The sequence below is a fragment of the Rhinoderma darwinii genome, chromosome 11, assembly GCF_050947455.1.
Source record: "Rhinoderma darwinii isolate aRhiDar2 chromosome 11, aRhiDar2.hap1, whole genome shotgun sequence".
NCBI lineage: Eukaryota > Metazoa > Chordata > Amphibia > Anura > Rhinodermatidae > Rhinoderma > Rhinoderma darwinii.
In genome coordinates this window covers 10,825,574-10,852,588 of record NC_134697.1, presented here as the reverse complement: position 1 = coordinate 10,852,588, position 27,015 = coordinate 10,825,574, and the positions used below count along the sequence as shown (strand labels likewise).

General features: G+C 40.2%; 1 protein-coding gene across 1 annotated transcript in view; it reads left to right on the top strand.

Moving 5' to 3' along the window:
- Window positions 1-6,055: 6,055 nt before the first annotated feature.
- LOC142663865 (alpha-2-macroglobulin-like protein 1) overlaps window positions 6,056-27,015 on the top strand; it is a 61,869-nt gene continuing 40,909 nt past the window's right edge. Inside the window, exons 1-10 of the mRNA XM_075842697.1 lie at window positions 6,056-6,115; window positions 7,608-7,628; window positions 7,951-8,110; window positions 9,240-9,324; window positions 10,793-10,904; window positions 13,323-13,440; window positions 15,019-15,128; window positions 16,055-16,219; window positions 17,186-17,410; window positions 22,234-22,297. Coding sequence (XP_075698812.1) covers window positions 6,098-6,115; window positions 7,608-7,628; window positions 7,951-8,110; window positions 9,240-9,324; window positions 10,793-10,904; window positions 13,323-13,440; window positions 15,019-15,128; window positions 16,055-16,219; window positions 17,186-17,410; window positions 22,234-22,297 — 1,078 coding nt within the window. The 5' untranslated portion in view covers window positions 6,056-6,097. The remainder of the gene's footprint in view (window positions 6,116-7,607; window positions 7,629-7,950; window positions 8,111-9,239; window positions 9,325-10,792; window positions 10,905-13,322; window positions 13,441-15,018; window positions 15,129-16,054; window positions 16,220-17,185; window positions 17,411-22,233; window positions 22,298-27,015) is intronic.

The following is a 27,015-nucleotide window of genomic DNA, read 5'->3' as shown; positions in this document are numbered from 1 at the left end:
AAGTAAAAAGAATTTCATACTTACCGGCCGTTGTCTTGGTGACGCGTCCCTCTTTCGACATCCAGCCCGACCTCCCTGGATGACGCGGCAGTCCATGTGACCGCTGCAGCCTGTGATTGGCCTGTGATTGACTGCAGCCTGTGATTGGCCTGTGATTGGCTGCAGCCGTCACTTAGACTGAAACGTCATCCTGGGAAGCCGGACTGGAGACAGAAGCAGGGAGTTCTCGGTAAGTATGAACTTCTATTTTTTTTACAGGTTGCTGTATATTGTGATCGGTAGTCACTGTCCAGGGTGCAGAAACAGTTACTGCCGATCGCTTAACTCTTTCAGCACCCTGGACAGTGACTATTTACTGACGTTGCCTAACAATGCTCCCGTAATTATGGCTGCACACACATAGTCACCCGTAATTATGGGAGCCCCATTGACTTCCTCAGTCTGGCTGTAGACCTAGAAATACATAGGTCCAGCCAGAATGAAGAAATGTCATGTTAGTAAAACCAAGACGCATCCGCAGCACACATAACATGTGCATGACAGCTGCGGACTTCATTGCGGAATTTTGACACTCCAGTCAATGGAGAAATTCCGCAATGAGTCCGCAACAAGTCCGCTACACGTCCGTAACAGTCAGTGTATGCTGCGGACACCAAATTCCGCACCGCAGCCTATGCTCCGCAGCGGAATTGTCCGCAACGTGTAAACGAACCTAACTAAAAAGCTGTGGAAGGCAATGGAGAAACGTGTACGCTGCGGATTTCCGCTGCGGACTGTCCGCAGCAGAATTCCAGAGCAATTCCGCCACGTCTGGTCATGCCCTTAGGGTATGTTCACACAGCTTTTTTTTCGGCCGTTTTTCGGGCTGTAAACGGCCGTAAAACAGCCAAAAAATTTAAAGCAGAACGCCTCCAAACTTGTACCCATTTTCAATGGCAAAAACGGCGTTCTGTTCCGACGGGGCGTTTTTTTACGCTCCATGAAAAAGAAGTGCATGTCACTTCTTCAGCCGTTTTTGGAGCCGTTTTTCATTGACTCTAGAAAACCAGCTCCAAAAAAGGCCGTAAAAAATGCAACGAAAAACACAAGTTTGCTTAAAAATCTTCAGAAAATCAGGAGCTGTTTCCCCTTGAAATCAGCTCCGTATTTTCAGACGTTTTTTAGTAAGCGCGTGAACATAGCCTTAGGCCCCATGCACACGAACGTGCTTTTGCGGCCACAATTCCCCCAAAAATCCACGGGAGAATTGCGGCCCTATTCATTTCTATGGGGCCATAAACACAACCGTGATTTTCATGGTCCGTGCATGGCCCCGGAGCCCGGACTGCTGAAAGAACGGACATGTCTTGTTACGGCCGTGTTCTGCCGTCCGGGTTCATTGAAAATAATGGCCGCGGCCATGTGCACAGCCCGCGATTTGCAGGCGGCTCGCGGCTGTCACTCCGTGGCCGGCCGACCCGGAAATCACGGCCGTGCACATGGCTACAGTCGTGTGCATGAGGCCTTAGACCTGAAGTTGTTCTCTTATTAAAGCTTTCTATAATGGGCTCCTGTCTTGATTCCCACAATCCTATATGTTTTTTTTAAAAACAGTCGACACCATTAGTTCTCTTTTCTACTATAAATCAACAAATAGAGAACAATGGACACGTGTCTACACCTGACCCCAAGGAAAGAAGAATTTATTTTATACGGCGCTGACTAGAATTACTCCACAGTAGAATGTATCAATTCATTTCAATTGTATCCAGTGGCGACAATCCTCTGTGAACCGGACTCCAGACTGATACATTGTAACAAACTATCAAGACAGGCAGAGATGATGCTGCTGATGTGTTAACCTGACAGAGGATGGTCTAGACTGGATACCATTGTAACAAAAGCTCAGCTGTGAGAAGTATAGAGTCTTTGGATGTAAATGGTGAGGAATTGATATATAAAGTTGAAGAAATGTATTTTAAACAGCAGAAAACCCCCTTTAATGATCTGATCATCGATACATTGATGAATTTCCATGTAATTAGTTGCATGTAACGCACTTGTGTGTCCACTTCTGTCTTCTAGAAATTATATTCTGCTAATCCCAGCTGAGCTGCACTATCCTTCCACAGAGAACGCCTGCTTGCTGCTGGATGGGGACATTTCCAATGTCCATTTTACTGTGACTGTAACCTTGGAAGTTAATGGACAAAAGTTGGACCTGTTTCCTTTACAAAAACAGCCAACAAGTAGTTTTCACTGTTGTAGCTTTACGGTAAGAGCAGGGGCGTAACTAGGAAAGACTGGGCCCCATAGCAAACTTTTGACTGGGGCCCCCCCTCCCCTGGGTGTCACACAACCCCCCCTTGTAGACAGTGCCTTTTTTACAGCCCCCCCTGTAGATATCTACAGGGGGGGCAATATGGCGTTATCTACAGGGAGGTCTGTATGGCGTTATCTACAGGGAGGGCTGTATGGCGTTATCTACAGGGGGCTGTATGGCGCTAACGCTATACAGCCCCCTTGTAGAGAACGCCATACAGCCCCCCTGTAGAGAACGCCATACAGCCCCCCCTGTAGAGAACGCCATACAGCCCCCCTGCAGGGAACGCCATACAGCCCCCCCTGCAGGGAACGCCATACAGCCCCCCCTGCAGGGAACGCCATACAGCCCCCCTGCAGGGAACGCCATACAGCCCCCCTGCAGGGAACGCCATACAGCCCCCCCTGTAGGGAACGCCATACAGCCCCCCCTGTAGGGAACGCCATACAGCCCCCCCTGTAGGGAACGCCATACAGCCCCCCCTGTAGGGAACGCCATACAGCCCCCCCTGTAGGGAACGCCATACAGCCCCCCCTGTAGGGAACGCCATACAGCCCCCCCTGTAGGGAACGCCATACAGCCCCCCCTGTAGGGAACGCCATACAGCCCCCCCTGTAGGGAACGCCATACAGCCCCCCCTGTAGGGAACGCCATACAGCCCCCCCTGCAGTGAACGCCATACAGCCCCCCCTGCAGTGAACGCCATACAGCCCCCCCTGCAGTGAACGCCATACAGCCCCCCCTGCAGGGAACGCCATACAGCCCCCCCTGCAGGGAACGCCATACAGCCCCCCCTGCAGGGAACGCCATACAGCCCCCCCCTGCAGGGAACGCCATACAGCCCCCCCTGTAGGGAACGCCATACAGCCCCCCTGCAGGGAACGCCATACAGCCCCCCCTGCAGGGAACGCCATACAGCCCCCCCTGCAGGGAACGCCATACAGCCCCCCCTGTAGGGAACGCCATACAGCCCCCCCTGTAGGGAACGCCATACAGCCCCCCCTGCAGGGAACGCCATACAGCCCCCCCTGCAGGGAACGCCATACAGCCCCCCCTGCAGGGAACGCCATACAGCCCCCCCTGCAGGGAACGCCATACAGCCCCCCCTGTAGGGAACGCCATACAGCCCCCCCTGTAGGGAACGCCATACAGCCCCCCCTTTAGGGAACGCCATACAGCCCCCCCTTTAGGGAATGACATACAGCCCCCCCCTGTAGGGAACGCCATACAGCGTCCCCTCTCCCCAAAAAAATTAGACCTACAGTGTGTCCTACTAAAAGACATGTATCCCCTATCCACAGGATCTCCACAGGACACGGGATACATGTGTGATCGCTGGCAGCGATAGGGAGAACGGGGGACCGAAAGTCTCCTGAAGTTCTCCATGACTAACCTCTGACTTCCGGCGTCTGCGCAGCTCAAATATGAAAGGAGCGCTGGTCACGCATGCGCACAAGCGCGACCGGCGCTCCATTAATTTCTACGGAGCTGCCGACACAGACCCCGGAAGTCCGAGGTTTGTGATTGAGAACTTCAGGAGACTTTCAGTCCCCCGTTCTCCCTATCGCTGCCAGCGATCACACATGTATCCCCTGTCCTGTGTATATCCTGTGGAGAGGGGATACATGTCTTTTGTTTAATGGCAGAGCGGGGAGATACCTCCCTGCTCTGCCGTAGTGTTCAGTGGCGTCGCGCTGTAGCAGCCATAGCGGCTGCTAGCGGAGCCTCCGGCTGCTACGGCGGTAGTTACGCCACTGGGTAAGAGGGATATTATGTGAAAAATTATGTGAAAAACAAAAAAAATTCAAATATGTGATCCTTCGATAAATTGTGTAAATCATTAATCACCACAATAGAGTAATAAGGACCCTTTTACATGAGCTAATTATTAGCCAAATGAGCGTTCACTGTGTAAACAGGGCAGCGATTAGCCGATGAACGAGCAAACACTCATTCATTGGCTGATCATATCGTTTTTGCAGCAGAAAATATTATCGTTGTTGGCAGCACATCTCCCCGTGTATTCATAGAGATGCGCTGCCGACATGATAAAAATGTGTGAGGACGAGCGATCGTAGCAACAAGCGCTCGTCCCCAGCTGTCTCATTGATCGGTGTGCGTTGTTACGCCCAAAATAAAAGGACCTGTGTAAAAGGACCCTTAGTATTTCACCTTAGGAATTTGGCAATCATATAAAAAATTTAGTCACTGTGTACTATCCTATACTGATCCTGAGTTACATCCTGTATTATACTCCAGAGCTGCACTCACTATTCTGCTGGCGGAGTCACTGTGTACATACATTACATTACTTATCCTGTACTGATCCTGAGTTACATCCTGTATTATACTCCAGAGCTGCACTCACTATTCTGCTGGTGGGGTCACTGTGTACATACATTCCATGACTTATCCTGTACTGATCCGGAGTTATATCCTGTATTATACTCCAGAGCTGCACTCACTATTCTGCTGGTGGAGTCACTGTGTACATACATTACTTATCCTGTACTGATCCTGAGTTATATCCTGTATTATACTCCATAGCTGCACTCACTATTCTGCTGGTGCAGTTACTGTGTACATACATTACATTACTTATCCTGTACTGATCCTGAGTTACATCCTATATTATACTCCAGAGCTACACTCTCTATTCTGCTGGTGGAGTCACTGTGTACATACATTACATTACTTATCCTGTACTGATCCTGAGTTACATCCTGTCTTATACTCCAGAGCTGCACTCACTATTCTGCTGGTGCAGTCACTGTGTACATTACATTACATTACTTATCCTGTACTGATCCTGAGTTATATCCTGTATTATACTCCAGAGCTGCAGTCACTATTCTGCTGGTGGAGTCACTGTGTACATACATTACTTATCCGATACTGATCCTGAGTTACATCCTGTATTATACTCCAGATCTGCATTCACTATTCTGCTGGTGCAGTCACTGTATACATACATTACATTACTTATCTGGTACTGATCCTAAATTTCAGCCGGTAGTATACTCCAGAGCTGCACTCACTATTCTTCAAGGTTCTATAAAGGGTCGGACATTGATTTACAGATTATCAACCTATAAGTTTTACTAGAGAGACGCATTTCTTACATCTGGAGGACAGCTTTTGTGCACGCTATCCATGTATGATCATGAGTAGGGTGGATTTACGTTAAGTTGTGGTAGTATTTCTCTGAGAATATTGGCAGCTTATAGTGTTGCCAGATAGTCTGGATGATGCAGTATTGTTTTAAGTTCTCATGAATGCAACTGTACAAGATGCATCTTTATCTTACAGTGTTATCTGAAAAAAAGTCCACAAGTGGAAAATCAGAAAAAAATATACAATATAGTCTTTGAGAAGACCTTACTATCCATTTAGTTATATAAATTGAGAGGAAAACATTTGGATGGACATTCCCTTTAAATTAGACACAATGACGTAAGGTACACAACTACAACAGCAAAGTCTAGATTTTCTAGTGATAGGAGTATCCTGTTCTCCTCCCCCAGGTTCCGCCCGCTAGTGAGGGAACCTATGGAGTTGGAAAAGTCAAAATTGTCGCTGAAGGAGAAATTACTTTTGAACAGAGTAAAGATGTGCTAATCCGGAGAATACCACGCGCAGTCATTGTTCAGACGGATAAACCGAGTTACCAGCCAAGTGATACTGGTAATATGTGGATCGGGGCTCTGGGTGGAATTTGTATCAAAGACTTATAACTTATGATTCTCTTCTTTTTCTACAGTAAAATTCCGTATTGTGACGTTGGATGAGAACTTTATGTGCACCAAGATGAAGGTACAAGTAGATGAGCTGAAATGAGTAAAATGGGTCTCAGCCTTAGGCCTTATTTACACGAACGTGTGCATTTTGCGCGCGTTGCAGTTCCGTGTGTCAGTGTTTGGTGCGTGTCTGCGTTATTTTTGAGAGTATGGCATCCTTATGTCACGTGGTTTTGACGTATGCAAAATGTAATGAAGGAGGTGGTTTTCTTTTTCTCATCATTTCTTGAGGAACAGTTGCGCGAATCACACACAGCACACGGATGTGCGTCCGTGTGCTGTCCGTGATTTTCACGCACCCATTGACTTCAATGAGTGCATGATGTGCAAAAAAACGCTCAAGTATAGGACATGCAGTGAGTTTGAATGGTCCCATTGACTTACATAGGTCCGTGCGACGTGTCACGGTCGTGAAATACCCTCGTGTAAATAAAACCTTAAGCATTCAAGAGAATCTGTCATGTTGGGGAACCTCAGGGGCGGAGCTAAGGATTGGCCAGGGTTTTTGGATATAGAACTAGGGTAGAAAGCTGAATCTTTGCACCAGACGAAGGAATGTCTATCTACAACTCTGCTCCTTATCCCAGTACTGGTAATGGCTGATTTCTGTAGATTTAAATGACCCGACCCTTACCCCAGCTATATAATCATATAATCAACTTCTTGTCATGGTGTTGGTCATCTCTTTTACCACGGTATGCAACTTTAATGAAGAAAGTGACCTACAACTTGTCATTAAAGGAAAACTAATGTTAAAATGGTCTTAATCTCCCGACTTCTATTACCCCACCAGAATAAGGAGTCCCAAGTCTCCCACGGAGTCTACCCAGAAGTCCCAAGTCAACAAGAAATAATCCATTATAAATTGACTGGCCCCGTATGAGCATACTTGCTATCACAGATCCGGCAGAATTCCCCTTTAACCAAAAACATTTTTTTTAGGTCTGTAATATTTTGGGGTTTTTAAACTCGATCTCTAGATCATCAGTTAGAGCGATCATTTTTGTAAATCTGATCTAGGAGGCAAAGCTCACCTCTAGACTCAATTGCAAAATTGGTCATATCTGACCAAACTTTTCTCAGGAACATACAAGGTGGTATTTTTGCTGTATAGGTGGCGCCATTCGTGTAATTCATGAACTACACACTAAACACAGAGATATTCTATCATAATGGAGCATCTCTTGACAATAATTGAAACTCATTTGAAAAACACAAGGGATCGGAACCTGTTTTGCCTGTGGCCGTAGAAAAGATGGGCAGATGTCTTCAAGATTACATATTCTGTATATATAGGTAACTGCACAGTACCACTTCTATAATTCCTATACGATATGATCCCGATTCCTACATGTTACGATAATTGATTGATTGATTCTGCACAATCCTATTTCTCAAGTTTTTCATGGCACAATTTTTTTAATAAATTTTTGTATGTTCTCAAGCAAGGCCACAGAGTATATAATTATTAGACAAGATTTTAATTTGTCTTTTTTTATCTCTTACAGTACTATGTGGTGGAGCTAAAGGTGAGTTCTGGTGAATGATATAGAGCAGCGGTCTCCAGTTGGTGGCTGTCAAGCTGCAAGTTTCTGCTGGGAGTTGTAGTTTTCCAACAAGCAACGAATATAGAGAGAGAGGATTAATCTCTTGATAAAATATGCAAGGAAGTAAACAGCTATAAAATATAACTGCATTCTACAGTATATCTATATGACTGACAGGTGACATCCTTGAAGATGGAGTTTCTTGTCGGGGGGATACAAGGCACTTCTTGTGTATTATGACCAGGGCACAATAGTGAATAATGCTCTCCTTAATCTTATCTCTTTTTTTATTCTTGTCCTTCAGGATCCTCAGAATAATCGCATCCTTCAGTGGTTGAATGTGAAGACCACAATGTGTATTGCAGACTTGAGCTGCAACATGTCCTCTGATCCCATGCTGGGCACCTATACCATTAGTGTGGAAAATGGACAGGCATTACAGACCTTTGTAGTAGAAGAGATTGGTAAGTAGTTCTTTTTTTCAGCAGCAGAACCTACTAAAACACAGTAATGGAAGATACGTAGAGACATTCAGGGTCAAACTGGCCCATCAGTGGACCAGTAGATCTTCTGGTGGGCTTAGGTTTTGAGATTATAACAGGGCCGATGAGGTACAGTAGAAGACCATCTCATCTGAAGCTGACTGTGAAGTAGATAACTTGTTCTTAAGGTTGTTGGGATTAATTTATAAATAACCTATTAGTTCGTATTGATGATAACAGCATAGATGGAAGTGAATATAAACATGTTTTGTATAGCTGGAGGGTAGGCCCGCAGGACCATGTCCTCTGGTGGGTCCAAGCTTGCTCAAATCAACTCATGAGACATGTCTCCTTTAATGGACATTTCCAACTATTTCAGCCAATTTTGGAGTCAAATTTTCAGATTGTGGGGACCCAAAGCCCACAGATGCTTTGCAAAAATTGACCAGCCGAGATAAATATTGGCTACTTTCTGTGGACCATTACCTTTTCTTGAGCTTGTCACAAGGTGCACAGAAACTGTGCTGGCCCTTTTAGGCTGGGAGTATTTTTCCATGGGGATCTGTCATATGCACCATCATTTCTGTGGAGAAAGGATGGAACCTTTGGGTTTTCTTAGTTACTGGGCCCCTGGGTCACTTTGTATTGCCCAATCAGTCAGTACAATAACGAAGGCTCGTAAAAGTAACCAGTCACATTTGTTGGGTAATTTACCACTGGCAGACTTTCCTCTAACACCAATGGCCACTTTAGATCCCTTGTGACAGGGGGAACAGTTAGAAACAACTGGTAATCACAGGATATGCCAAAAATGCCTTATATGTGGGGGTGTCACCTATCAGGGCACCGATATATTCCCTCTCTACTGATTTCTATGGGGACATCAGCCACCGAGATTTGGATAGCAAGAGTCATGGGACCACAGTTCTCTTGATAGGTGAGGTCCCACTGGTTGGATCTGCCCCTATTATGCATTTATGGCATAATCTGCGTATAATTATTGTGTAGGAATCATTTCTTTAATTTTTCGCCAATCCTTCTAAACCAGTCCGGGACCCCGAATGGCCTTGACTTTTTTTCTCATGCACTTATTGTCATCCTTATGTTTCAGTTCTTCCCCGCTTTGAAGTCACTATTGAGAAACCATCTACCATTTTTGCTGCGGATTCAACATTCCCACTGAAAGTTTGTGGAAAGTAAGAGGACCACACCGGGTTTAGATAATTGTGTCAATATGTTTCAGAGGAGGTAGTAGTTGCACTTTGACTTTGGTGCCTGAGAGGTCCGAAAGGCCTAATGCCACGTAACAAGACAACAGTATTATAAATGGCACATGGAAGTTGGGAATCCTGTTGTCGATTCTGCATTTGGCCCAGAAGCTTCAAGTTACACTTTTTTGGTTTTCCTAATATGCACTAAATACACTATATGGACAAAAGTATTGGGACACGTCTTAATCATTAAATTCCAGTGTTTTCTTCAGACCCATTCTCCCTGGTGTATAACATCCGGCACTCACCATGCAGTCACTTTACAGACATTTGTGATAGAACGGGTCGTTGTAAAGAGGTCACTGAATTCCAGCGTGGTCCGATAATAGGATGCCACTGGTGTAACAAGTCAGTTCCGGAAATGTCTTCCCTCCTAGATATTCCACCATCACCTGTGAGTGATATTATTGTAAAGTGGAAGGAACCGCAGCAACTCATCCACAAAGTGCTGACCACGTAAAGTTACAGTGGGGGGGGGGGGGCGGGTTTTGAGGAGCAAGTGCAGAAAAGTGGCCAACTCTCTGCTGACTCCATAACTGCAGAGTACAAGCCTCCTCTGGTATTAAAACGGTGTGCTGGTAGCATCATATCATGAGTTTGGTGAATGCCAGGAGAACGTTACCCGCCTGACTGCATTGTGCCAGCTGTAAAGTTTGGTGGGGGGGGGGTTTCAGGGGTCGGCCTCTTAGTTCCAGTGAAGGGAAATCCTAATTCTTCAGCATAACAAGACATTGTGGACAATTGGAGCTTCCAACTTTGTGGGAACAGTTTGGGGTTCGTCCCTTTTCTGTTCCTCATGACTGCGCCCCAGCGCACAAGCTCCATAAAGACATGGGTGGTTGGTTGGTTGGTTGGCTGGCTGGTTGGTTGGGGGAGTTTGGTGGAGAAGAACTTGACTGGTCTCAGAGACCTGACCTCAACCCCATCCCAAATATTTGGGATGAACTAGAACGGAGATTACGAGCCCGGCCCCCTCCCCCAACATCAGTGTCTGACCTCACAAATGATCTTCTGGATGAATAGACAAAAACTCCCACAGACACCCCAAAATCTTGTAGAAAGTCTTCCCAGAAGAGTGGAAGATGTTTTACTGCAAAGGAGGGAAACAACTTCATATTAATGCCTATGGATTTAAAATGGGATGTCATAAAATCTCCTGTAGGTGGAATATGGAGGTGTCCCAATACTTCTGTCCATATAGTGTATTTAGTGTAGAACAAAGCGGGCAACCCCTTTAACGTGCTGACATGCCTATGAAACCTGATAATGTGCGGCATTCACCATAAGACTTAGAATAACTGTCCCCAAACACTTCACCCATCCAGACTGCAGCATGATGGTGTTTGGATCCTATACACATATACATGATTTTATCTTGATGTTATGTTTGCAGATATACTTATGGGAAAGGGGTGCGAGGCAACGTAAATGTGACGATTTGTCGTAAGTCTGCCTGGGACAGCTTCATTGTCAACGAAGGGCTCTGCACCACGATCACTGGACAGGTGAGCTCACATTACCAGACTTCCAGGATAAGAATGTCAACGTTTTGGCTTAGTTTAAAAAACACTTTTTGGATGATGGGCATGGATATTGGCACACGTTAGAAGAAAACAGCAAACACCCTTGTCCACTGACCAGATATGAAGCTTTGGAAATGTTCTCTCTCTGCTTCTGATTGATCCAGACGTCTACAGCAAATCATTGGCCAATTTTTAATTATGTAATGGCCAAAGATCTGGCCCCAATCCATTGTTCTGATATCAGGGCCAGGACGAGGGGTAGGGGGCTGCATAGGGATTAAAAAACATAGATAACCCTGAGAGAGCAAGAAGTGGTGGCAGTGTGTGTGCATAGATATGAGATAGATAGATAGATAGATAGATATGAGATAGATAGATAGATAGATAGATATGAGATACATAGATATGAGATAGATAGATATTAGATAGATGGATAGATAGATATGAGATAGATAGATAGATAGATAGATAGATAGATAGATAGATAGATAGATATGAGATACATAGATATGAGATAGATAGATATTAGATAGATGGATAGATAGATATGAGATAGATAGATAGATAGATAGATAGATAGATAGATAGATAGATAGATAGATAGATGGATAGATAGATATGAGATAGATAGATATGAGATAGATAGATATGAGATAGATAGATAGATATGAGATAGCTAGATAGATATGAGAGATAGATAGATAGATATGAGATAGATAGATATGAGAGATAGATAGATAGATAGATAGATAGATAGATAGATAGATATGAGATAGATAGATATGAGATAGATAGATAGATATGAGATAGATAGATATGAGATAGATAGATATGAGATAGATAGATATGAGAGATAGATATGAGAGATAGATAGATAGATAGACATGAGATAGATAGATAGATAGATAGATAGATATGAGATAGATAGATATGAGATAGATAGATATGAGATAGATAGATAGATAGATAGATATGAGATAGATATGAGATAGATAGATAGATAGATAGATATGAGATAGATATGAGATAGATAGATAGATAGATAGATAGATAGATAGATAGATAGATATGAGATAGATATGAGATAGATAGATAGATAGATAGATATGAGATAGATAGATATGAGATAGATATGAGAGAGATAGATAGATAGATAGATAGATAGATAGATATGAGATAGATATGAGATAGATAGATAGATATGAGTGAGATGGATAGATAGATAGATGAAATATAAAATAGGTGAGGGATAGAGCTGAGGGGCAAACGGGGCAACTAAATGAATGATCACGCTGAATACAAGGTATCGAGGGTGATGGTGGGAATGGTACATGAAACCACTCCTTGTGCACTAACTGAGCATGTCTTATGTGTAATCATCATTGGAAACTCATAGGGAGATGTTTTGCTGTGATTGGTGCAGGGACGTCATCCCGGGTGGAAATCTTTTTGATCAATTCTAATAATAACAGTTGGCATCCTAGAAAAGAATCTACACATGTCTGTCTATTGCCACCTATGAAAGACTTCTGGCTACCAATGCACCACGGATAAATGTCCACTTCTATTTCCTCTCTGGTTTAATAAGAACCCAGTGTTTACACTGCCCGCCCACTCAGCTTGTAATTATACCAAGTTGTTAATCCACCCAGCTGACATGGGTCTTGGGCTCAAGTCACCCCCCCCCCCATATTTTTCCCTTTTGGAAATGCAACATTTGCTTTGAGTTTCCATTGGAACCACAAAATTATACTTCGTAGGCTGCGGGCTCGCTGTGTAATGAAGGTGGCCAAAGACCTGCGATTAAACCGGCCAACATGTGAATGATCAAATGGCTTCCCGACTGTACTTTTGGTTGATAGTATTGAAAACATTTCTGACCATGTAGACACAAAAATTGCAAAATGCCGTAAGGTGAAAAAAAAATAAAAATAAAAAATCACAAAACCCTTTAGTTAAGTCCAGTTGGAAGATAATTGACTATTTGTATCATAAATGTCAGGTTATGGATGACAATCAAAATGCTATTTCAACATTATTTTTTTTACAAACTACCTGATGTAGAAATTTGCATAGAAGTATACCACCAATTCAAAAATATGATCTGCTATGGGCTGTCCATGGACTGTGTATGATTTTGCAGCATTTGAGTAAAAAGAGCTGAGCTGCAATACCAGACATAGCCCATAGACAGATGGGGCGCTGTTTCTGGAAAATAGCACATCCTTTTTCGAATCCCGGAAAGCTCTTTAATGCCTCAGAATTTGGAATCACATATTTTTGCCTCCATCATCTTATTTGGCAATGGTGGTTCACCATATAAGATGATGAGTAGATCTAGTGTCATTTTACATTGTTACTTTTTTGACTTTTTCTTACACCATTTCTTTACTTTACTAGACAGATGTCACTGGCTGCTTCCAAACAGATGTCGATGCAAATAACTTAAGTCTCAAAAATCGTGATTTCTTTTACTACAATGTTAATATAAGAGCAGATCTCGAAGAAAGCGGCACAGGTGAGCGGATTCCAGCTGTTGTACAGTATTCATCACTGGAAGCTTCAGTCCCATCTATCATTGTTCCATTTTTTTTTTTAACATGCACATCTTTATTTTAGGTCAGACTAAAACATTGCGCAGAACATTGCGGAACTTTTTGGTTGTCACCCTTGTGACTCCATTTTTTGTTGTGCGGTTTAGAATCAATGTGGCAAAACCTTGATCATCATGAATGGTGCTGACTTTACATTAGGATAGAGCCCGTAACTCATTAGCTGACCAAACCAAGCTGCGGTCTATGGAAACGGACTATTAAGGTGTAACTAAATTTCCAAAAATCTTTTAACATGTCAGTGTACACACGCGATCAGCGGCAAGAGCACAGCTGTTATACACAGCCTGGCAACTGCAGGAATTGAAGCGCGAGCCGATTCCGGCAGTTTTACCCATTAAATGCCGCTGTCAATAGCGACAGCGACATCTAATGTGTTTGACAGAGGGAGGGAGCTCCCTCTGTCACTCCATTGGCGCCCCCGCAAAGAAATCGCAGGGCGCCGTCGGGTTTCTATGGCAGCCGGGGGCCTAACAAAGGCCCCCAGGTCTGCCTTCAGCAAATGCCTGTTAGGCCATGCCTCCGGTTTTACACTGACAGGCAATAATGGTTTGGTATACTAAGTATACCAAAGCATTATAGATGCGATCAGCAGATCGCATAGTGAAGTCCCCTGGTGGGACTAGAAAAAAAAAATTGAAAGCAGTTAAATAAAGTTTGTGGAAAAAAAAAAAATTACAGTCAAAATAAAATAAAACTAATTTTTTTTTCTCAAAAAGTGGTTTTATTTAGTAGCAGTGTCAAAATAAATAACACATGCACATATATGGTATACCCGCAATCGTAACGACTTGAACAATAAAATGAACACATTAAACCATCGGATGAACGGCGTCCAAAAAAACCCGCAAAAAACAACGGCAAAATTCACTGTTTTCTCCCATTCCCGCCATAACAAATTAAATAAAAGTTAATCTATAAGTCCTATGTACCCCAAAATAATACTAATGAAAACTACACCTTGGCCCACAAAAATCAAGCCCACATACGGCCACATTGATGGAAAAATAAAAAATGACGTCTCTTGGAACGCGGCGATGCAAAAACAAGTAATTTTTTTCTAAAAGGGTTTTTATTGTGCAAACGTAGGAAAACATATAAAACCTTTACATATTTGGTATCCCGTTAATCGTGCCGACCCATAGAATAAAGGTAACGTGTTATTTACGCTGCATAGTAAACGGCGTAAATTTATAACGTGAAAATCAATGCTGGAATAGCTGCTTATTTTCAATTCTCTCCTAAAATAAAGATAATAAAAGTGAATCAATATATTGTAAGCATCTAAAAATGGTACAATTACAAAATACAACTCGTCCCGCAAAAAACAAGCCATTATACGGCTATGTCGACGGAATAAAAAAAAAGTGACGGCTCTTGGAATTCGACAGTGAAAAAACAAAAAATAATCCTTGGTCATTAACGTGCAAAATGGTCCGGTCATTAATGGGTTAACAACTCATCTAGAGTTTGCTTTATTTTAGGGGTCCGGTTTTCCGTCTTCAAAACCATCCCTTTTTCATTCGCGGCTGGGACTTTGACATTTGAAGCAATGGATTCCTTTTACAAAGTTGGATATCCATTTGGCATAACGGTGAGAAATGGTTGAGCACCTAACTACTTTTCCTATATTAAGCATGTATGTCTAATAGATGTGGTCCCCTATCAAGAGAACGAGGGTCTGGTGACCTTTATTTTTCAGTTCCTGGCCAACGTGGTCTACCTAGGTTTTGATGGAGAGGTGGCCATACATGCGGGCTGACCTCTCAATTTAAGTCTATGGGAGCTACGGAAAGAGCCGAGCAAGGAGAAAAGACCTGGAACTCGCACCTATCAGGCAATAATGGCTTATCCTGTTATTATGCCAAAAAAGATTTGAATAGGAAAAGTAAGAGTATCTAAGAATTTACAGTTATGTCAGGACACCTTTGAGACCCCCAAATTAAGTAATTTGCTAACACTTGCAAAATTAGGTAGTCGATCATCATTCATCAATCATTGTTCATGCTAGGTGCTCTATTCTTGGACAACCAAAGCAGCGGCAATCGGATCATGGAGATTGTATAAGTGCCAGAATAATCTTACTTCAAAGGTCATAGGAGTATGCAAAAGGTGGCCAGTTGGGTCAGAATAACCCCATTGTTGGCTGAAAGTTATGGCCACCCCTGCATCCTCCGCCTCCTTCTACTGTCATGTGACTACATTTTACTTGTGGCCTTTCAGGGACTGGGTCAATGGAACCTTGTTGTCCCAGTAGAGAGATGCCAAAATGTACGGTCATGGGACACAGACTCTAATATCCATGATCCCGCCTCTGAGCAACCCCATGAACTCCATATATAGGATTCCTTATGCTGTCTGGAGATATAAAGATTGTGGTATGAGGTCACGTGATGTCTCAATACATCTCAAGAGCATAGAACAAAGTCCCATGATGTGTATATTATGTATGTATATATAGTAGATGACGTGGCTGGTCATGAGATTCTCTGTAAGGTGATAAATATTTTTCTATTTTAGCTAGCGGTGGCGGTACGGGATGGTTCTCCGCTCCAGTTTCAAAATGCTTTTTTGGAAATTACTTTTGGAAACCACACAATAAACCTATCTGGAAAGACGGATAATACGGGGCGAGCAAGCTTCAGTTTGAGCACGTCACAGTGGAGCGGTCAAGTCTCAATCCGGGTGAGAGACCCTCATATCTTCTTGTGTCATCCCTTAGTTTAATATTCAATATGTAGAATGCTTGGACAGTATTCAGCTTAAATAAAAAAATCCGGTGGACATTCATATTTCCCCATGTGCATTCCCACCTGACGTCTGATGTCACTGCAGATTTCTGAAAAAAAAAAAAATATTATGCAAAAAGTACTTGGGCTGTAACATAGCAACAATTCGGGAATGCTGTGGGTCACCATTGCTGTGTGTATTTTGCTGTTGTCACTGAATATCCTCCAGGTTGCTTCCTTCTTCCAGTAGATGATGCAAGGCTTCTTCCAACCAATCAGCTCTGCCCTTTCCTGCAGTGAGCTGGGGCTTGCACACTGCCTGTCACATGCTGCGTGCTGCTGCACAAGGCACAGTCCAGAACCTCTCCTGTGCCTTAGTCCAGTATCCTGCTCACCATTTGAAACAATATATTTAATTTAGCTTCTAGATGTTGCCAGGCCACACCTCGCTCTGCGATGTCTGGGCAAGGCATTATGGGACAAGTAGTTACCAGAGCTACTGACTGGTTTCTAGAATTAAGACACAAGTTAGACTAATTTTCTAAAAAGAAAGTTAGATGTGGAATAGGAGAAAGTAGAAAGAAAAACCTGTTATAATGTGGGCTACATAAGGGGTGATATTATGCATGTGTCTGCTAGAATTTCTTTTTATGGGACTTTTACAGGAACCCATCTAAATTAAAAAATAAAATGCCCGTACTATAAAATTATCAGAATTAGTGACAATTACTGAAAGAACCCTACGGGTGAGGAAGTGGGTGAAAATCAATTTCATTATATGTATAAGTGCAAGTTTACATTTTGTGTTCTTATTCTTGGATCTTTACATACACAAGTCAAATATTGGGGTATAGTGTGTAAATTTTCAATTAAACTGCACTGTGTATTAAATGTCCTGACTCTCCCGCTTCCCATTTTTTAGGGTTACATAAACAGTACCTCGTCAACTGCCAGACAAATCGATCCAGTATTTCCAGATGTAATGCACTTTCTGCAACCCTATTATAGTAAAGCTGTGAGCCTCCTGAAACTTATACCCATCTATGGAGTCATTCCATGTGGGAAAACCGTGAATATAAGAGTGGAATATGATTTAAAGCCAAGCGACCTGAGAAACTACGGGACAAGTGTTAAATTCTACTATGTGGTAGGAAAACTGCATCATGTCCCATGTGGAGTGCACATAATGTGTTACAAAGCAATGTATAATCAAAAGAAAGAACATTTGAAGTCATACAGAAAAATTATCTTACTGATATTATAGTAGTTATATTCTTGTATATAGGGAGCAGTATTATAGTAGTTATATTCTTGTATATAGGGAGCAGTATTATAGTAGTTATATTCTTGTATATAGGGGCAGTATTATAATAGTTATATTCTTGTACATAGCGGGCAGTAATATAGTAGTTATATTCTTGTATATAGTGGGCAGTATTATATTAGTTATATTCTTGTATATAGGGGGCAGTATTACAGTAGTTATATTCTTGTATATAGGAGCAGTATTATAGTAGTTATATTCTTGTATATAGGAGCAGTATTATAGTAGTTATATTCTTGTATATAGGGGGCAGTATTATAGTAGTTATATTCTTGTATATAGGGGGCAGTATTATAGTAGTTATATTCTTGTACAAAGGGGCAGTATTATAGTAGTTATATTCTTGTATATAGGGAGCAGTATTATAGTAGTTATATTCTTGTATATAGGGGCAGTATTATAGTAGTTATATTCTTGTATATAGGGGCAGTATTATAGTAGTTATATTCTTGTATATAGGGGCAGTATTATAGTAGTTATATTCTTGTATATAGGGGGCAGTATTATAGTAGTTATATTCTTGTATATATGGGCAGTATTATAGTAGTTATATTCTTGTATATAGGAGGCAGTATTATAGTAGTTATATTCTTGTATATAGGGGCAGTATTATAGTAGTTATATTCTTGTATATATGGGCAGTATTATAGTAGTTATATTCTTGTATATAGGAGGCAGTATTATAGTAGTTATATTCTTGTATATAAGGACAGTATTATAGTAGTTATATTCTTGTATATAGGGGGCAGTATTATAGTAGTTATATTCTTGTACATAGGGGCAGTATTATAGTAGTTATGTTCTTGTATATAGGAGCAGTATTATAGTAGTTATATTCTTGTATATAGGAGGCAGTATTATAGTAGTTATATTCTTGTATATAGGGGGCAGTATTATAGTAGTTATATTCTTGTATATAGGGGCAGTATTATAGTAGTTATATTCTTGTATATAGGAGGCAGTATTATAGTAGTTATATTCTTGTATATAGGGGCAGTATTATAGTAGTTATATTCTTGTACATAGGGGCAGTCTTATAGTAGTTATATTCTTGTATATTGGAGCAGTATTATAGTAGTTATATTCTTGAAGATAGGGGGCAGTATTATAGTAGTTATAGTCTTGTATATAGGTGGCAGTATTATAGTAGTTATATTCTTATATATAGGGAGCAGTATTATAGTTGTTATATTCTTGTATATAGGGAGCAATATTATAGTAGTTATATTCTTGTATATAGGGGCAGTATTATAGTAGTTATATTCTTGTATATAGGGAGCAGTATTATAGTAGTTATATTCTTGTATATAGGAGCAGTATTATAGCAGTTATATTCTTGTATATAGGAGCAGTATTATAGTAGATATATTCTTGTATATAGGGGCATTATTATACTAGTTATATTCTTGTATATAGGGGATTTATTATACTAGCTATATTGTTGTATATATGGGGCAGTATTATAGTAGTTATATTCTTGTATATAGGGGCAGTATTATAGTAGTTATATTCTTGTATATAGGGGCATTATTATACTAGTTATATTCTTGTATATAGGGGCATTATTATACTAGCTATATTGTTGTATATAAGGGGCAGTATTATAGTAGTTATATTCTTGCATATAGGGGCTATATATAGGGGGGTATTATAGTAGTTATATTCTTGTATATAGGGGCATTATTATAGTAGTTATATTATTGTATATAGGGGCAGTATTATAGTAGTTATAGTCTTGTATATAGGGGCAGTATTATAGTAGTTATATTCTTGTATATAGAAGCAGTATTAGAGTAGTTATATTCTTGTATATAGGGGCTATATATAGGGGGGTATTATAGTAGTTATATTCTTGTACATAGGGGGCAGTATTATAGTAGTTATATTCTTGTATATAGGCGCATTATTATAGTAGATCAATTCTTGTATATAGGAGCAGTATTATAGTAGTTATATTCTTGTATATAGGGGCAGTATTATAGTAGTTATATTCTTGTATATAGGGGCAGTATTATAGTAGTTATATTCTTGTACATAGGGGGCAGTATTATAGTGGTTATATTCTTGAATATAGGAGCAGTATTATAGTAGTTATGTTCTTGTATATAGGGGGCATTATTATACTAGTTATATTCTTGTATATAGGGGCATTATTATACTAGCTATATTCTCGTATATAAGGGACAGTATTATAGTAGTTATATTCTTGTATATAGGGGCAGTATTATAGTAGTTATATTCTTGTATATAGGAGCAGTATTATAGTAGTTATATTCTTGTATATAGGGAGCAGTATTATAGTAGTTATATTCTTGTATATAGGGAGCAGTATTATAGTAGTTATATTATTGTATATAGGAGCAGTATTATAGTAGTTATATTCTTGTATATAGGGGCAGTATTATAATAGTTATATTCTTGTACATAGCGGGCAGTATTATAGTGGTTATATTCTTGTATATAGGAGCAGTATTATAGTAGTTATATTCTTGTATATAGGAGACAATATTTTAGCAGTTATATTCTTGTATATAGGGGCAGTATTATAGTAATTATATTCTGGTATATAGGGAGCAGCATTATAGTAGTTTTATTATTGTATATAGGAGGCAGTATTATAGTAGTTATATTCTTGTATATAGGAGCAATATTATAGTAGTTATATTCTTGTACATAGGGGGCAGTATTTTAGTAGTTATATTCTTGTATATAGGGGGCAGTATTATAGTAGTTATATTTTTGTATATAGGGGCAGTATTATAGTAGTTATATTCTTGTATATAGGAGACAGTATTATAGCAGTTATATTCTTGTATATAGGGGCAGTATTATAGTAGTTATATTCTTGTATATAGGAGCAGTATTATAGTAGTTATATTCTTGTATATAGGGGCAGTATTATAGTAGTTATATTCTTGTATATAGGGAGCAGCATTATAGTAGTTATAGTCTTGTATATAGGGGGCAGTATTATAGTAGTTATATTCTTGTATATAGGGGGCAGTATTATAATAGTTATATTCTTGTATATAGGGGCAGTATTATAGTAGTTATATTGTTGTATATAGGGGGCAGTATTATAGTAGTTATATTCTTGTATATAGGGGGCAGTATTATAGTAGTTATATTCTTGTATATAGGGGCAGTATTATAGTAGTTATATTCTTGTATATAGGGGGCAGTATTATAGTAGTTATATTATTGTTTATAGGGGGCAGTATTATAGTAGTTATATTCTTGTATATAGAGGGCAGTATAATAGTAGTTATATTCTTGTATATAGGGGCAGTATTATAGTTGTTATATTCTTGTATATAGGGGCAGTATTATAGTAGTTATATTCTTGTATATAGGGGGCAGTATTATAGTAGTTATATTCTTGTATATAGCGGCAGTATTATAGTAGTTATATTCTTGTACATAGGGGCAGTATTATAGTAGTTATATTCTTGTATATAGGGGCAGTATTATAGTAATTATATTCTTGTATAGAGGGGGCAGTATTACAGTAGTTATATTCTTGTATATAGGGGCAATATTATAGTAGTTATATTCTTGTACATAGGGGGCAGTATTTTAGTAGTTATATTCTTGTATATAGGGGCAGTATTATAGTAGTTATATTCTTTTTCATATGGAGCAATATTATAGTAATTATATTTATGACCAGTATTATAATATAGATATGCTTGTTCACTGGCAGAGTTATAATAACTGGTAGTTATAGTAATGGTTACTGATAAAACACAGACAGCAGGTTAAGCATTGTATAGGTTATCCTTTTTGGATCACCCTCTTCTATATGCTCTTATTTATAGAAAGGATGTAATCCAATCAGGAGCCTCATCTATTAGCCAGAGTAGAGAGCTGCCACAAAGAGCGGTCATTGACTTCAATAAGCTCAATACATTATTTTATTTCAGGTGCATTGTCGCTGCCGCTCTTTTAATAGGAAAACCCATATTATAGTGAATGCATTATCTGTAAATAATATATTATTAAAATACAATTTTTGATGTTTTAAAAAAAATAAAATTTGAGCATGAATATTTGTATTCAAATACTGATGTATTCCAGTTTTCCAGTTTTCCTACTAGCCACACACAACTAGACACTGAAGCACATACACAGCTAGACACTGGAGCACACACACACAACTAGACACTGGAGCACACACACAATAGCCTGAAATACCTGTTTTCTGCAATTCACTTTTCAGCTTTGCTGTGTAGACTTTACCATTCAGCAGAGTCATGTCCTTATTTAAAAGGGGAAGATTTAATGATAGCTGACGACTGTATTGTACTGCTGGAGACCTAGACAAGGAAGGATAATAACACTATAGACACAGATAAGGCACCTTCTTAGACAATCCTTGTCCTCTGGGTGAGGAGGATTTTCAAATATGTCCTGTAGACTGTATTATTCTATTGATATCTTCCTGATGATTAAATCCCATTAATTGCAGCTGCCATAAAGCCCATACCTACACAGTATTTCTCTTCTATAGACTTAACTAATTAATAAAGCTAAAATTACGTACAGTTATACATTCCCTTAAATATATTCACAAGTTTACATATGTTTCTATGAAAAAAATACATTGCGCTAAATGCATCCAGTCTTAAATTGGTTTTGTCTTACAGGTGATAGGCAAAGACGGAATCTTGCTACATGGAGAACAAACTATTGCATATAGTAAAAAGTCATGTAAGTGCAACAGTCAATGAGCACAGATGTGATATTGGGTCTATACATTTAATGATAACATTGGCCATTTTTTAAAGGAACATTAAAGTTAAAGTAATAAAAAAAAAGAAAGAAAAATATTTAGCAGCATTTACCAGAATGTCCTTTCCTTAGTTGAACCTATTTTATTTCAAATAGGTAAAAAAAAAATTGCTTCTATATTCTTCTTCTATGTTTCTCTGGAGTTATCAATTTTATCTCCCCCCTCCTTCTCTCCAGACTGATCTTAGGCTATAAAAACAAAAGATTTCGGAAAAAAGTGAAGGGATAAGACTGATTTCTCTATGGCTGAGGGGCTGTAGAAACCTCCCAGTACTGCTCTGACTGCAAACCAAATTTTGCCCCTTTATTTAAAGGCTATGTACGCCTTTGACAATTTTTATAAGAAAAACAAAAACAGTTCAATCATTTTGTTTTGTGCAACTTTATAAAAACTTTTTGTTAAAAAGAAATTAAACTTTTTGAGATACAGCTGCTTTGTATCCTCTCTACGGAACAGCTGTATCTAGCACTGAAACCTGAATCCGTCAGGTCAGCGGGACTAAGGTGTTCAGTGTCGGCAGGTCCTGCGTGTCTCTGACCGTTCGTAACTTAGATACGATCGATTACAGGTGGATCCTGCGTTTCAGAGACACACGCAGAACCCACTTGAACTTCACCCGTCAGTCCCGTGGACCTGACGGATACAGGTTTCAGCGCTAGATACAGCTGCTCTGTAGACCGGATACAAAGTAGCTATATTTTAAAAATAAAAATATTTTTTAATAAAAAGTTTTTAGAAAGTTGCTCAAAACACACTGATTAATAATTTTATTAAAAAACAAAATGACAAATATTTGAAAGGTGTACATAGTCATTAAGCCTTACCTCCTGACTTACAAGTCAAACTATAATCCAAATGTGAAGTGTGAACATGGAGTTATTTATACAGATTTATGCACAGGAGTTTTTGTCCAAGGGTTATTTTACTAGTGCAGGTTAGACAAAGTATAGATTTGCTATGCACATTCCTATACATTATATTTGTATTATACAAAATAACTAATGGATGTCAGTGTGGGAGAGTAAATAACTGGAAAACTTTTCCACACTACAGAGTATGGCAGTACTTTACGACATTAAAGGGGGAACAGTTACTGTAAAAGAGATTTTCAAATCTGAAAAAAAATCTGTCTGCCAAAATATCAAATAGGCATTTTAAAAACCCCCACCGATCCAGCGCTGGTCCCATACTGATATCTCCACGGTAGCCGGGGATTGACTACAGTGGTGAAATGTCAGTATGGCTGACGGATGATTTGTTTATAAAGTAGTAAAAACACTTTAATCGATTGCATTATAGAATGTGATATACATATTTATTTAACATAACTCCGGCATCCCTAAACTGCACCCTCACACTTAAATGTTTATGCCGCACACTCAGGAGCTGACACAATGTTCTCCTTCTGTTGCCAGACAACAATTCCCAGAGACTGTTAGGGCACGTTCAGACGTGGCGGAATTTTTCCGCTGCAAATGTTGGTGCAAATTTGGGGCAATTACGCAACGAATCTGCAGCAACATTTGCGTATTTGACAGGTAATTCAGACGTTGCAGAAAACACAGCGGACTTGCCACAGATTTCAGTTTTTGCATTGCAAAGGCTGAAATACGCAGTGAAATTCCTCTTCTTCTCCGCAACAGACAGTGCATGCTGGGAGGGAAAATTCTGCACCGCAGCCTGTGGTCCGCAGCCTAAAAATTTATTGAAACAAATGTAAAAAACGGCCGCTGGAGAATTCCACAGCAATTCCGCCACGTGTGAACATGCCCTTAAGGTATGCTGGGGATTGTAGTTTTGCGAAAGCTAGAGATCCATAGCTTAAGGAACAATCTATTAAAGTGAATACAACTGCTATAATACTGCCCTAAGTACAACCGAATAATACTATCACATTATCATCTATATACAGGAATATAACTACTATAATACTGCCCCCTATGTACAAGAATATAACTACTATAATACTGCCTCCTATATACAAGACTATAACTACTATAATACTGCTCCTATATACAAAAATATAACGACTATAATACTGCCCTCTATATACAAGAATATAACTACTATAATACTGCCCCCTATATACAAGGCTATAACTACTATAACACTGCCCTCTATATACAAGAATATAACTACTATAATACTGCCCTATATATAAGAATATAACTACTATAATACTGCCTCTGTATACAAGAATATAACTACTATAATACTGCCCCTATATACAAGAATATAACTACTATAATACTGCCCCCTATATACAAGAATATAACTACTATAATACTGCTCCTATATACAAGAATATAACTACTATAATACTGCCCCCTATATACAAGGCTATAACTACTATAACACTGCCCTCTATATACAAGAATATAACTACTATAATACTGCCCTATATATAAGAATATAACTACTATAATACTGCCCCCTATATACAAGAATATAACTACTATAATACTGCTCCTATATACAAGAATATAACTACTATAATACTGCCCTATATATAAGAATATAACTACTATAATACTGCCCCCTATATACAAGAATATAACTACTATAATACTGCTCCTATATACAAGAATATAACTACTATAATTATCTTTTTTATTTGAAAACTTGCAACAAAATATTACAATACCTTTGCAATACACTCATAACAGATAAAGAAAATAAACATTTGTCTCTTAATAACATCACAATCATTAAACAAACCATAATATATGAATATTGCTCCAGTATAGATTGTTTCAACTATTTTTTCATGATATTATTCTAGACAGTATTACAAGAGAGTTCTTCTTTATTGGTGACCGGGCAGCATCGCGCACACCACAGAGGGTACACGGTCACCACATTTATGACATATAGTGAACCTCTATGATATAAATGGAGTTCGGGGTAGAAGTCTCCATACAGCAGCAAAGAGCTTCACTGTCCCACTAGATGTGGTGACTGCAGGGACACAGCAGGGACATTACTCAGTAGATAAGTCTCTTGTATAAAGAGGACATTGGTTTTGTTGTCAGACAGATGCTGGAATATCGCCCACCGCCTGCTCCTATTCTTCACACTGTACAAATTGATGGATGTGATTTTCAGCCTCATCCTGGTTACATGTCTTTCCTACTTTTTTTCCTTCTTCCACTGCTATGTCCCGTAACACCCCATCTTTTGGTGGACATTGGGGGGTCAGCGTCTTCATCCTGAGGTTCGTCATCTGGGTTGTGTGAGGAGACTTGCTCCATCTCTGCTTCTTCTTCCTGGTCATCTTTCCCCAACGCACAGTAACGTCCCCCAGTTATCGCCAGCACTGGAGACTCCGGTGATTTCTTTGCATTAGTGATTTTTTTCCTAGAAGAATCATCTGTTTTACTTCTCCTTTTAACCGTCTGAAATCCCTCCTCATCGATACTGGTCACTGCGGCTGGATCAGCTGGTTTTTTACTGGCCGCTGTGGCTGGATCAGCTGGTTTTTTACTGGTCGCTGCGGCTGGCCCAGCTGTTTTTTTACTGGTCGCTGCGGCTGGATCAGCTGGTTTTTTACTGGTCGCTGCGGCTGGATCAGCTGGTTTTTTACTGGTCGCTGCGGCTGGATCAGCTGGTTTTTTACTGGTCGCTGCGGCTGGATCAGCTGGTTTTTTACTGGTCGCTGCGGCTGGATCAGCTGGTTCCTTACTGGTGTCGGGCAGATGTTTGGTGACAGAGTGAGTGGATATTTTACTTTTAGCATGACCTCTATTTTCAGTGGCTGGTGACACTTGTGCAGCATCCACAGATGGGACATTCGTCTCTGGAGCAGGGTCTCTGGTACTTTGGCTCACATCATCGTTGGGGTTTCCAGGTTCTGGGGTTGTATCTACACATATGGAGACATCCTCCTGGTCTTCCTCCATGGCTTCTTTAAAGGTCTCCTCTTTATTATGTTCTGCATGTGGACACTCCCGGAATGTATGTCCAGGTCCTAAGCACAGGTTACAGATGACAGGTCCTGTACAATCGTCTTTCACATGCCCAAACTGACCACATAGTGAGCACTTAATATGGGAACAGTTGAATGCCAGGTGTCTGCCCCCACATCTATGGCACAGTCGCGGTTGACCAGGGTAGTAACATATGCCTCTCTCCGAGCCCAGGTAGAAGGAATGCGGCAGATGTCTGGTCACTCCATTCTCCTGAACCAGCTGGATCTTGACAAAATATCCTCCATTCCAGATCTCCTCCTCATCATAGATCTTTGTTGGCAGTCTCTTCACCTCACAATATCTGCTCAACCAGTGCTGCAAATCTGCCAGAGCCACCACCTCAGACTGGAACAGGACGGTGGTGGTGACTACCTGGGGTTTAGTCAGCTGGATGACATGTAGATTCTCCCACATCGCGTGCTCCTTTGTATCATTATAAATACTCCAGAACAAGTCTAGACTATATTGCAGCTTGAAACTGATGTAATAATTCCTGCTGGAGGGAACGTGGATCAGAGCGAACACCTCAGAAGCTTTAAACTTCATAAACTCCTTCAACAAAACTTTCCCAATGTAGAGTCTGGAGGGGAGGTTTTCCTCTGGTCCTGAGTACCTGATTCTGACCGCGTTCCTCCTCTGAGGTGTGGGGTTAGTCGGTCTTGTGACGC